Raw genomic sequence first — 13,942 nt, 5'->3', positions numbered from 1 at the left:
GCCTGGGCAGATTACTTCAACACTCTGTTGCACCTTATCCAAGCAGTTAATCTTCATACACAAATAAACAGAATATTTTAGCTTGCTATTCAGCCAAGCTACCAGAATAGTATTATTTTCAATGCGAATTTCAACTCGACAGGCTCCGACTTTGTATTTTGATGTATTGTTTTCTTTTACCAATGAAGTGGGCCCTGCACACCAACTGAAGTTGTTTTATTGTTGGTGTTCACTTTACCCACTTTACCCTGCGGTAGAGTTGCTGCCTTACAGCGACAGAGACCCGGGTTCGATCCTGACTATGGGTGCCGTCTGTACGCAGTTTGGACATTCTCCTTGTGACCATGTTTGTTTTTTCCGGGCGCTCCGGTTTTATCCCACACTCCCTAGACGTGCGGGTTTGTAGGTTAATTGGCTTGGGTAAAATCGTAAGTTATCTCTAATGTGTATAGGATAGTGCTAGTGTGCGGGGATTGCTGATTGGCATGGACTCTGTGGGCTGAAGGGCCTGTCACCTCTCTGTATCTCTAAACTAAACCAAAAGAAGCATCTGACGTGTTCACCCTGCAGTAATCCAAATGGTAGATCCAGTTATTTAAGGTGTGACTCGTTGAATGTTTGTTTTTGCAACATCAGCTGCCTCAGTTAGACAGGCACAGCCACATAATCTATGACATAAATGACTAACAATAATTCAATTCAATTCAATGATTCAATGAGACTTTGTCACGTTCCCAGGTACAGCAACATTCTTTGTTTTTGCACACAATCCAGTAAACTTCACCTAGGCAGTACACAAAGAGTCAGAAGCTCTTATAATAATAATAATAATAATAATAATAATATATCTTTTATTGTCATTGCACGTCAGTGCAACGAGATTTAGTATGCAGCTCCACTGATGTACAAGAAAGGTAAATAAATACAATACATAAATAAACAAGCTGAATTGATTGACGTGACCATCTGAGGGAGACTGTCCAAAGGGGGTGGGTGGGGGGACTCATTAGGGCCGGTTCAGAGCCGCTATAGCTCTTGGGATAAAACTGTTCCTGAGTCTGGAGGTTCGTGCGTAGAAGGCCTTGTAACGTCTGCCGGAGGGAAGTAGTTGAAACAGACCGTGGCAGGGGTGTGATGAATCCTTAGTACAGTCTTTAATAGTCAAGAGTGTGATGAACGTTTGACGGCACTGGGCCTGTACTCACTGAAGTTTAGAAGGATGAAGGGGACCATGTTGAATCTTACTGAATGGTGGAAGGCCTGGATAGAGTGGATGTGGAGAAGATGTCTCCACTTGCGTGAGAGTCTAGGACTAGTGGGAACAGACTCAGAATGAAAGGAAGTACCTTTAGAAAGGAGTTGAGGAAGAACTTCTTTAGTCAGAGGGTCCTTAGCGCAATAAGACAGTTCATAGTTCATATGGAGACATAAAGAACTGCAGATGCCGGTTTGTGAAAGAAAAAGACACAAAGTGTTGGAGTAACTCAGCGGGTCAGGCAGCATTTCTGGAGGACATGGATTGGTGACGTTTCAGGCTGAGACCCTTCTTCAGACTCTCGGTCTGGAACTGGGCCTAGAATCCAGGTGAGTTGATGGCCCGGGCCTGCTGGCGGCCAATGGAGAGGCGAGGATAGGCGGAGTCACTGGTCGCGGCCCGCTGGCGGCCAGAGTGCAGGTGAGGAGTGGTGGTGGCGGAGGTGGCAGTGGCGGCAGGCGTGGCCTGGAAGTGGCTGAGGATGCTGTGTAGGGTGGAGGTGGTGGGGATAGTGGCAGCAGTGGGTCCGGCCTCGAGCTGGTCGGCGAGGTGGTGTGGGCCGGGGGTGGTGTTGGCAGCCCAGCCTGGCGGTGAACATCAGTAGGTCCGTCGGCCATAACCGAATGTTAGAAAGAGGTCCATAATAACGAGGGTTTACTGTATTTCAACATGACGCATATGTGTATTAATGGTACATATTGGCATCTCACTGACAAAATAAATTTGCTCCTAAAAACACAAATCTCGTGAAATGTACCATTCTCACCCTATTTCATTCAGAAACTCAGAGCAGAGCACATGTTGGAAGTCTCTCCCAATAACCTCCATTGAAATGCTAATGCTCACAGACTGCTGACTTGCAAACTGAGCAAGATTTGGGGGGGGGGAGGGGGGGCGGGAACTTTCTTCAAGTCTTTACAAAGCCAGACAAAGGAATGGAAACAGAACCATCTGTTCTCCAAGTTTAAACGTGGACAACTACCGAGTGACAAACTGACCAGAATAACAAGATGTTACAAAGACCGCAAGAGAGAATTAAATCATTAAACAACAACAAATTGTACTTAGATGGCACCTTTAACCTAACAAAGTGTCCCGGGGTGTTAACAAGAGGGTCAACAAACTATTTTTGGCATCAAGGCACATGAGATGTTCACAATGACCAAAGGTCTGAGTAAAGAATGTCGTGAAAGTGAAAAGGAAATTGGGGAGTTGAACAGATTTGTGTGACACAAGGATCTGCAGATAGACACAGATTGCTGGAGTAACTCAGTGGGTCAGGCAGCCTCTCTGGAGAAGACGCATAGGTGACATTTCGGGTTGGGACTCTTCTTCAGACTGATTGTGGTGGTGAAGGGGAGAGATCGCTGGAGATACTGTAGCAGGGATTGGCCGAAGCCTGGCGAGTGATAGGTGGATGCAGGTGAGGGTTTTTTTTTGAAAGGCAGATGTTTGGAAAGGCCAGAGATGAAAAAAGCAAAAGGTGTGAGATAAGGCGAAAAGAGGAGTGAATTGTGAAGTCAGAGGATGGAATATAGGTGGAAGGTGTTAGGGTGAGGGGGAAGAGGAGAAATGGGTACAAATCCAGGTGGGGGGGTGAAGGATGGAAAAAAAATGACACAAAGAGTTGGAGTAACTCAGTGGGTCAGGCAGCATCTCTGGAAAACATGGATCGGTGACATTTTGGGTCGTTGCCCTTCTTCAAACTGATTGTAGTAGGCGGGAGGAAAGCTGGTGGAGAGGCAGGCCAAAGCCTGGCAAGTGATAGGTGGATACAGGTGAGGGTTTTTTTGAAAGGCAGATGGTTGGACGAAGGCCAGAGATGAAAAGACTAAAGGTGTGAGATAAAGATAGAAGCAATGTTTACTGAGTACTACAGGCTATACGGTCAAAACATGTTGTGTACAACCAAGCCAAACGCAAGTACAACAATAGTGTGAGTAGAAAAATACAAATATATAGTGTTACATCTTTATTGTGTTACAATTGCAGAGAAAGTGCAGGTAAAAAAAGTGAAAGGGCCACAATGAGGTTGATAGGGGGATTGGGACGACACCCGGTGTTTATAATTAGTCTTAGTCATAGTTATACAATGTAGAAACAGGCCCAACTTACCCACATCAACCAACATGCTCCATCTACGTTAATCCCACCTCCTTGCTTTTGGCCCATATCCCTCTAAACCTACCCTATCCATGTACCTGTCTAAGGTATACAAAAATGCTGGAGAAACTCAGCGGGTGCAGCAGCATCTATGGAGCGAAGGAAATAGGTGACGTTTCGGGCTGAAACCCTTCTTCACCTGTCTAAATGTTTCTTAAACGCTGCGATAGTAAAACTCTCAAAGTTTTGAATATATTCAACGAGTCGGCCGTCACAACTCTCTGCGGCCAGGAATTCCAGAGATTCCTAGGTCTTTAAGAGAAGATTAAATTTAAATAAGTGACCCTCTTAATCCTCAAAGAGTGCCGTAAAGGTCTAGACTCCTGCTTGAGAGGAAATTGTCCTCTCGGCATCTAAGACGGCAGGGGTTGAGATAGAAAATAATCTCCCATTCCTCTGCTGGGTTAGATACTGCAAATTAAAATAATATATATTAAGTTGATCTTGCCACATTGAGACCCGTAATTTTAATTTTGCAATGCAAACACAAGTTTCAACCTGAGGAGGAGATAACAAGGCTGAAGATTTATCCCATTGTTGAGAGTAGGTGCAGCCAAATTAAGCAGGAATAGTGGTGCTGTCTTCAGCTTTCAATTTTTACAGGTTCTTCGTTTGACACAGATATCTACATGTTCAATAGTTCAATAGTTTATTTAATGGAGAACTATCATGGAGAACAGAAACAGGCCTTTTGGCCCAATGTGCATACTGTCCAAGATGCCCCATTAAAGCTAGTCCCATTAGCCCGAACCTGGCCCATATCCCTTAAACCCAATAAATGTTACTATGTATATTGATACGATGCCTTTATCACGTCTAGGCTGGATTACTGTAACGCACTCTATTTTGGAGTTACTCGATCTTCCCTGGCTCGTCTCCAGTTGGTTCAGAATGCTGCCGCTCGCCTTTTAACTGGAACTCGAAAGAGGGAGCACATAACACCTATTCTGGCCTCCCTCCACTGGCTCCCGGTGTACTTTCGAGTTCATTTTAAGATTCTTTTATTTGTTTTTATATCTTTAAATGGCCTCGCCCCGCCTTACCTCTCTGAGCTGCTTCATCCCTACGCTCCTGCTCGGTGCCTCAGGTCAGCTGATCAGCTGCTCCTGGAGGTACCGAGGTCTAAGCGGAAGCTCAGAGGGGATAGAGCCTTCTCTGTTGCTGCTCCGACATTATGGAACACTCTGCCGTTGCACATCAGACAGGCCCCCTCACTGTCCATCTTCAAAACTAGTCTTAAAACCCTTTTCTATTCCTTGGCTTTTGACCCTGCATGAGACTTTGCTCCTATTTTAGTGTTTTTAATGTTTTTTATTGTTTTTACTCTCTTTTTTAATGTGTTTATTGTCTTGTAATAATTTTTTGTCCATGATTAGTCATGTACAGCACTTTGTTGCAACAGTGGTTGTTTTTAAAGTGCTCTATAAATAAAGTTATTATTATTATTATATGGACTTGGATACAATGAGATGTGTTGTTTTGCAGACAATGCAGTAAAATCGTACTCTTTGCAACAGCACAATCATAAATCAGTGCAAAAGTGCAACACTTGGCGTTTAGTTTAAAGCAAGATAGTTTTCTGGAAGCAAAGAGTTTGTCACAACTGCCTGAACTGGAGGGCAGTTCTGTTTATTGATTTTAGGAAGAAGGTAAAATCGGGCAGTGCGGGGCTGGGGAATAATAAGGTCGCAGGCTGTGGAGTGAAGACAGCCAGAAGTGTCAAAATCAGAGATGGTCTGAGCGATGGTCTGGTGCTCATCTGTGGGGTCATGGTCCAGGGATACTGTAAGTAGGGGGAGGTGTCGGTCGGAGACCTGATGATTCCGGGGAGAAGGTGAAACCAGGCCATGTGGGGCTGGGGAACTGGAGTCTGCTCTGAAAAACAAGTTTGTATACATCGCAAAGCCCGCATGCATCGGTGCATGCTGAAGATGCCTTGCTATGTTCCATACTGTGAATGTCTGCATTGTGCTAAAACATGTAATCAGTCTCCAGTTTGCTGTTAATGAAAGATTGAATATCAGCAAGTGTGGAGAGTTCTGGCAGTGCTCTTAGAAACTTGTTCAATATTTTGCTGATTTTTTAATTTAACTTGTTGATTACAACATTCAGTTGTAACTTCAACTATATGGATATTTTATGCTGCATGAGGCAGTTGATAGGTTTAATATTAAATGTAATGAATGCCTTGGAAATATGTATTGTGATGTTTGTTTTTTACTTAGGTTGTCTTTTCAGTTGAATGTTTAGTTAAGTTTAGAGTCATAGAGTCATACAGCGTGGAAACAGGCCCTTCAGCCCAATTTGCCCGCACCGACCAAGATGCCCTATCTACACTAGTCACAACTGCCTGCTTTTGGCCCATATCCCTCTAAACCTACCCTATCCATGTACCTGTCTAAATGTTTTTTAAATATTTCGATGATAATACGTTCAGTTTAGTTTATTTTATTTTAGTTCACTTCACTTTTACTTTACTTTCCTTTGAGGTACAGTGTGGAAACAGGCCCTTCCACCCACCGAGTCCACACTGACCAACCACTAGTTCTATCCTACACACTAGGGGCAATTTACAGAAGCCAATTAACCTACAATCGCGCACAACTTTGGAATGTGGGAAGAATCCAGAGCACGGTGGCGCAGCGGTAGAGTTGCTGTCTTACAGCCTTGCAGCACCAGAGACCCAGGTTTGATCCCAACTACGGGTGCTATCTGTACAGAGTTTGTACGTTCTCCCCGTGGTCACGTGGGTTTTCTCCGAGATCTTCAGTTTCCTCCCACACTCCAAAGACGCACAGGTTTGTTGGTTAATTGGCTTGGTATAAGTGTAAATTGTCCCTGGTGTGTGTAGGATGGTGTTAATGTGCGGGGATCGCTGGTCGGTGTGGACTCGGTGGGCTGAATGCCCTGATTCCGCGCTGTATCTCTAAATTAAACTAAAAAAAAAAAACACCCGGAGGAAACCCACGGGCTCACAGGGAGAACGTGCAAACTCTGTACAGTCAGCATGCATAGTCAGGATCGAATGTGGGTTTCTGGCGCTGTAAGGCAGCACTTTGTGTCTGATTTAGCTTATATGTATTGAGAAAATTCTGCATCCACTTGAAGTTGATTTTCCATTCCCCTTCCCTTTTGATGCCAATGCTTTGAATAGATAATTGTACTGGTGCAGGGAGAATTGTTCACAATGTTTCCAGCTGGACAATGAACCAAATACTAATTAAGACACAAAATGTAGCCAAATTTCTTAATCAGCTAGAATTCCCTATCTCCAATTTTAAAACAAAACACACTGTAAAGTTATAATTGGATGAATAAGTAGATTTTCACTATAAAGTTATTTCCACCCAGGTTTGCTCCCTGGAAAGATAAATTAATTAATTTGATGGAAAATGATTAAGACTTTAGACTAGCCTTTAGAGATACAGCGCAGAAACAGGCCCTTCGGCCCACGAATCAGTGCTGACCAGCGATCACCCTAAACACTACCACTATCCTACACACTAAGGACAATTTACAATTTTAACAAAGCCAATTAACCTACAAACCTGCACATCTTTGGAATGTGGGAAGAAACCGGAGCACCCGGAGAAAACCCACACGGTCACAGGGAAAACGTACTAACACCATACAGTCAGCACCCGTGGTCAGGATTGAACCCAGGTCTCTGGCGCTGTAAGGGAGCAACTCTACCGCTGCGCCACTGTGCTGCCAAAATTATTCTTGATTTAATTTTTATTTATTTACAGCTGTTTAGTTTAGTTTATTGTCACGTGTACCGAGGTATAGTGAAAAACTTTTGTTGCGTGCTAACTGGTCAGCAGAAAAACAGTATATGATTACAATTGAGCCGTCCACAGGGTACAGATACCTCTTGCCTGAAGGGAGCGAGGAGTAGAGGGAGTTAGACTGGTCCTTGAATAAGCTGGTGGCCTTGCCGGGGTTTTGATGTCACCCACTGGCCACAGCCCTGACCCGCTGGTGCATTTCTAACTGCAAAAATGCAGCGAGACCACACTCCACTAAAAGTGCAACTTTAGATTTCTGAAGGGCAGCTGTGATGGTCAGTGTATCTATGTGATCCCTGGATTACGACGGCATGCATTATTTTGTGAATCATCCACAAAGATATATCGCACAAGGGTGCAGAAATGTATACAGCTCTCGATGTTAGTCGAGTCTTTCTTGAACCCAACCGCACCTCACAACACACACACACACACACACAGAAGGGGGAGCTTTCAGTGATCCTGTGAGATGTCATTCTTCTTGCGTTGAACAACTCAGCCCAGGAGACCCAAGTGCTGCTTGGAGGATTGATCATTCAGTCAGCGAGTTGTGTTCTTGTGGAGCGGGGGATTTTTAGGAGCACGCAGAGGGGCAGGTTTCCTGGCAATTCTTCAAGCGGGGATGCATTTCCGACAAGTTGAGGAATGTTAATGAAGCGGTGACCTTGGGGCTGTTGTCCTTTCGACCGTGAGTGTGCACAAGTTTGCACGCATAGCCACACTCACACAGGATCCCATCCCCCTCCCTCTGGGACAAGGTGCATTCCAGAGACAGATGTCCTCAGTCGTATAGCAGTTTGGGACGAAGCGAAGGAACACTGCGCTTCCAATGTCCCGGCTCAGTGATGTGAAAGCTTCTTCTCCCCTCAACAAAACTTCGATGACAACCTTCAACGAATATCGTAAGTGTGTCAGGTAAGTGTGTCAAAGTCGAGACTTTTTTCCACTGTAACAGTTTCTTGCCTGTGGAGAAAGTGCTGTTAGCTGGTAATCAGTGAATGGAAACTGAATCCCTGACTATGATAGGGAAGATCGGATTGTTTCAGAAAATTAACTGTAAATATTACACACATTTTTCAAGTCCAGGTCTATCTTTAAGCGATAAAGATGTTTGTAAGAAGTTTCAGTCGGAGTAGATATATCAGCATTTCTTAAACTAAAAGTTCTTTTTATTGTCCAGCCGCTCTAAGTATTGTGCGAGTACAATGCCCTTTTGTCTCTCTCACTTGTGGCTTATTGGGGGAGGTGGGCTGGCAGAACTTTGGCTTGACTGTGCTCCATTAAACCTAGAAGGAATATCAGTAAAGCTGACCTTTGAAAAGCCCCGAAGGCACATCACTTTGTGCATGATATCGGTTGATCAGTAGGTGTACACAGAGCTGGGGGAGGGGGAGGGGGGGGGGGTGGGGTGGAGGGGGGGGGGGGGGGAGTGTTGTAAACAAAGACAGCTTTTCCTTCACCCACAGTGAAGTACTTAAAGATCCGTACTCTCACAGACTTGAACACATTCACAGGGATTCTCTAATACCCAAAAAAGACACACACAGTGCTGGAATAACTCAACAGGTCAGGCAGCATCTCTGGAAGACATGGATATTCTTTAATGCTGCTAAATGTGAGTCTAAACAGCTTGGTTGTTGAAAGGGCAACTTATTAGTTTGTTTATTAGCCCATCGTGTTTCTCCACTGTTAATCTACGGGGCCCAACTCTGTTTTCGTTTTCTGAAGAAGGGTTTCGGCCCAAAACTTTGCCTATTTCCTTCGCTCCATAGATGCTGCTGCACCCGCTGAGTTTCTCCAGCACTTTTGTCTACCTTGTTTTCTGAAATATGGGTGGCACAGTGGCATAGCGGTAGACTTGCTGCCTCACAGCTCCAGAGACCTGGGTACGATCCTGACTACGTGTGCAATCTGTACGGAGTTTGTATGTTCCCCTTGTGACCGCGTGGGTTTTCTCAGGGTGCTCTGGTTTCCTCCCTCATCCCAACGACGTACAGGTTTGTAGGTTAATTGGCCCCTGTAGTAAGTCATCCCTAGTGTGTAGGATAGAACTAGTGTACGGGTGATCGCTGGTCACCTCAGACTCGGTGGGCCGTAGGGCCTGTATCCACACTGCATCCCTAAAACTAAAATCTAAAATGTTCTAACGCATTTATCTTTCCTGTATTTCTTCTAATTTACCAATTTCATCGACCAGCGATCACCCATTCACGAGTTCTCTCCTACACACGAGGGATAAATTTACAGAAAGCCAATTAAACTAAGAACCTGTACGTCTTTGCAATGTGGGAAAAACCACACGGTCACAGGGAGATCGTGCAAACTCCGTGCAGTCAGCACCGGTAGTCAGGATCGAACCCAGGTGCCTGGCGCTGTAAGGCAGCAGCTTTACCACTGCACCACAGTGCTGCCCTGAACAGAGTTGGTCACACTATCTATTTGATTATCGATTATTGACAGATAACTTTATCATTTGTTATTCAAGGAACGTAAAGTAAATTCTGGAGAAACTCAGCGGGTGCAGCAGCATCTATGGAGCGAAGGAAATAAGCAAAGTTTCGTCCCGAAACGTTGCCTATTTCCTTCGCTCCATAGATGCTGCTGCACCCGCTGAGTTTCTCCAGCATTTTTGTGTACCTTCGATTTTCCAGCATCTGCAGTTCCTTCTTAAACACCTAAAGTAAATTACTAGCCATTAGATTGCCATCAATCAATAAGCATCTGCCAACTTAAAAGAAGAAATTACAAAACAAAGCCTTTTACAATTACAATTACAATTACAAACCAAAAACCTGAACCTATTTCCCTAGGATAAGTAATATTTACAGTATTATGTAAAAGTTCTCCATGTAACGTAGTGCACGTCTTTGAGTTGCTGCAGAAAAGTTACTTGTATCTCTCTGTTTCAATACTGAACAAAGGGGTCTTGTCCTCTCGACTCACTGAAATACAGATTGTGTTGGTTATCTTGGGTCACTTATAGCCCATGACCTTCGAGAAAGATAAGTGGTGCATTTGGAACAAAGTTGTTCTTGAAGGGCAGCACGGTGGCACAGCGGTAGAGTTGCTGCCTTACAGCGCTTGCAGCGCCAGAGACCCGGGTTCAATCCCGACTACAGGTGCCGCCTGTACGGAATTTGTACTTTCTACCCGTGACCACGTGGGTTTTCTCCGAGATCTTCGGTTTCCTCCTACGCTCCAAAGACGTACAGGTTTGTGGGTTAATTGGCTTGGTATAAGTGTAAATTGTCCCGAGTGTGTGTAGGATAGTGTTACTGTGCGGGGATCACTGGTCATTGCGGACTCAGTGGGCCAAAGGTCCTGTTTCCTCTAACCTAAACTAAACTAAACTAAAGTTGTTACCTGTTGTATCAGAATATTCAAAGTTAAACTATCAACAGGAGACAAAAGAAGAGAGACGACTTTCTTAATATTGCTAATGTTCAGTACTTTTTATTCTGTTTAAGTATATAATTTCTTACATAATAAATATTACTTATACTAGGGAAATAGGTTCAGGTTTAGTGTTTATCAAAGCCCGATCCCACTTAGGCAATTATTTTCGGCGACTGCCGTGACTGTCACAGTCGTAGCAGGTCGCTGAAAAACCTGCGACAATGTCTGCGACAAGCTACCGACAACCTACCACCTAGTCTACGACAAGCTACCGACAACCGGCGACCCATTTGGACGTCCACCTACGACCACACCTACCACAACCTACGACCACACAGGCGACAACCTACGACAGCCAAAGTCAACCTACGTCCACCCGTGACAAGCTACGACAAGCAACGACCCTGTCGGCGACAACTGAAGACAATTCAGTCGCTGGTACCTGTCGCCGGTTGACGTAGGTTGACGTAGGTAGTTGCCAATGGAATTTACCAAAGTCAGCAGCCGGCGACAACCAACGTAACCTGGCGACAACCTGCGTCAACCTGGTGACAACTGGCGACAGCACCTATGACAGGAGAAGACAAGCTACGTCAAGCCCACAGTTGCCAAAAAGTTTTGAACATTTCAAAATCCAGCGGCGACCAGAAAAACATTACGACTCTTTAGGCGATTTGAGGAGACTACTCACGACCATATAGGTGTCACCTGCGTCCATGTGGCGACAGCCTAGTCTCCCGTAGTCGCCGGGAAAAAAATCGCCTAAGTGGGACAGGGGCTTCATTGTCACGTGTACCGAGAGACAGTGAGAGACTTTGGTTTGTAATTTCTTCTATTAACTTGGCAGATGCTTATTGATTGATGGCGATCTAATGGGGTAATAATTGACTTTAGGTTCTTCAAATAACAAATTATAAAGTTATCTGTTCAAAATATATACAGTGTTTTACATCTTAATTGTGAGCCATCTTATAATATACCATTCCAGTTTGGATTCTTATAAATAAATCACTTACTTCACAATTTTGCGTTAATAAATAAAGTTAAACCTGAAGCACACTGTTATAACTAGTGCAGATTATCAGGCTGCAGTGCAGACTTTATAGGTTCAGAGAAACAGCAAAGAAACAGGCACTCCGTTCTCCACCCATCCCTCCACACCCAGCCCACCTATCCATGTTCTCCAGAGATGTTATCTGACCTGCTGAGATACTCCAACATTTGTAGAAACAAGGAACTGCAGATGCTGGTTTATACCAAAGATGGACACAAAGTGCTGGAGTAACTGAGCGGGTCAGGCTTTTTCTCCACAGATGCTGCCTGCCCTGCTGAGTTACTCCAGCATTTTGTGTATTTTTCCCTCAGGATATCAGTATGTGGCACGGTGGCGCAGTGATAGAGTCGCTGCCTCACAGCGCCAGAGACCCGGGTTCGATCCTGACTGCGGGTGCTGTCTGTACAGAGTTTGTGCGTTCTCCCCGTTACCAGCGGGGGATTTTCTCTGGTCGCTCCGGTTTCCTCCCACACTCCAAAGATGTACAGGTTTGTAGGTTAACTGGCTTTGTAAAGTTGTAAAATGATTGTCCCAAGTGTGTATAGGATTGTGTTAGTGTAAGGGGATCTTTTGTCGGCACGGACTCAGTGGGCCGAAGTGCCTGTTTCCACGCTATATCTCTAAATTAAACTAAACTAAATCTGAAGATTCAGGTCTGAATAAGGGTCTCGACCCGATACATCACCCATTCCTTTTATCCAGAGATGCTTCCTATCCTGCTGAGTTACTCCAGTATTTTGTGTATTTTCAGTGTGAACCAGCAGCAGCATTTCCTTCCCATACAAATCTGCAGTTGCTTGTGTGCAGGCACTCCTTGTAGTTTCTGACACACCCTTCCCCAGTGCTCATTTAGCCTGGTCTGATCGGCTGGTGATTGCATACAATCTTGCTCCAATACGCATTTTCTTTCACATCACATTTCGCTTGTCTAGAAGCACTTCACAGCTAAAGAGAAAAGGCATTTGCAGAAACATGGCATCTCAGCATGTTACAAATGGCAACCTGATAATGCCAATTTAATCTCTTTCGATGTTGAGAAAACAATATCTTCTCTATTTGTGTTTCGAGACACAAAATGCCGGAGTAACTCGGTGGATCAGGCAGCATCTGTGGAGAAAGGGAATAGGTGATGTTTCGGGTCGAGACCCATCTTCCTTCCCCAGCCCCGCACGGCCCAGTTCTACCTTCTCCCCAAAATCCAGAAACAGATCTGCCCTGGCAGACTCGTGTTTAAGAAGGAACGGCCGATGCGGTTTTAAACCGAAGATAGACACAAAAAGCTGGAGTAACTCACCGGGTCAGGTCGCACCTCTGGAGAAAAGGAAACAGGTGGCGTTTCGAGTCGAGAGCCGCTGAGTTACTGCAGCTTTTTGTTCTATGGCAGACTCATTCCTTCTGCTCCTGCCCCCCTGAAATTATTGCCACATACTATCTGTCCCGCTGAGTTACTCCAGCATTTTCTCTCTACCTTCGGTGTAAACCAGTATCTGCAATTCCTTCCTTTACATTTTACCTATTTAGTTTAGTTTACTATTGTCACATGTACTGAGGTACAGTGAAAGTTTTTTTGTGGCGTGCTATCCAGGCAGCGAAAAGACCATACGTGATTACAATCAAGCCACCCACAATGTACAGATACAGGATAAAGGGAATAACGTTTAGGGTAAAATAAAGTCCTGTAAAGTCAGATTAAAGATAAACCGAGGGTCTCCAATGAGGTAGATGGTTGGGAGAGGGGAGAAGAGGGAGTGTCCAGGGTGAGACTGGTCGTTGATTATGCTGGTGGCTTTGCCGAGGCAGCGTGAAGTGTAGATAGAGTCATCTGCAATGTGGTAGCAAAGAGATAATGAAAAGATAATCTGTTTCAATAATGTTGAGTTAAGGATGTCTATTTCGTAAGACAATGGGGATAGGACCCCATCATCTCTGCACTGCAATACTGCCTGGGATATTTTACATTAACCTGAACAAACAGGTTTCAGATCTGGAAGCTCATTTCAACAGTGAAATACAATGAAGTTAGCTGGGAATTTTGTTCTCAAATTTCCCAGTCTTTAAACTCACAGACAAGAATGCTACCAATTTGGAGAGTCTGTAAGACTCTGTGAGACTCTGTAAGACTCTAAGAGACTCTAAGAGTCTGTAAGTCTGTTGCTTTTTTTGCAAATAAAGAGATAGAGTTGTAAACAAAACAATTTTTACTGATGACGGTAGGTCTTAACTACGCACTAGTCTAGTGTCTAGTGCAAGCATTTATCAATATTATACAACATTCAATTTATAACC

General features: G+C 44.5%; 1 protein-coding gene across 1 annotated transcript in view; it reads left to right on the top strand.

Annotated features, from left to right (window-relative positions):
• Positions 1 to 7,757: 7,757 nt before the first annotated feature.
• Positions 7,758 to 13,942, top strand: part of inava (innate immunity activator) — a 46,989-nt gene continuing 40,804 nt past the window's right edge. The window contains exon 1 of the mRNA XM_033042528.1: positions 7,758 to 8,121. Coding sequence (XP_032898419.1) covers positions 8,036 to 8,121 — 86 coding nt within the window. The 5' untranslated portion in view covers positions 7,758 to 8,035. The remainder of the gene's footprint in view (positions 8,122 to 13,942) is intronic.

This window comes from Amblyraja radiata, chromosome 24 (genome assembly GCF_010909765.2).
Source record: "Amblyraja radiata isolate CabotCenter1 chromosome 24, sAmbRad1.1.pri, whole genome shotgun sequence".
In the NCBI taxonomy this organism is placed as follows: Eukaryota; Metazoa; Chordata; class Chondrichthyes; order Rajiformes; family Rajidae; genus Amblyraja; species Amblyraja radiata.
The sequence above is the reverse complement of the archived record's forward strand: the minus strand, read 5'-3'. Positions and strand labels throughout refer to the sequence as shown.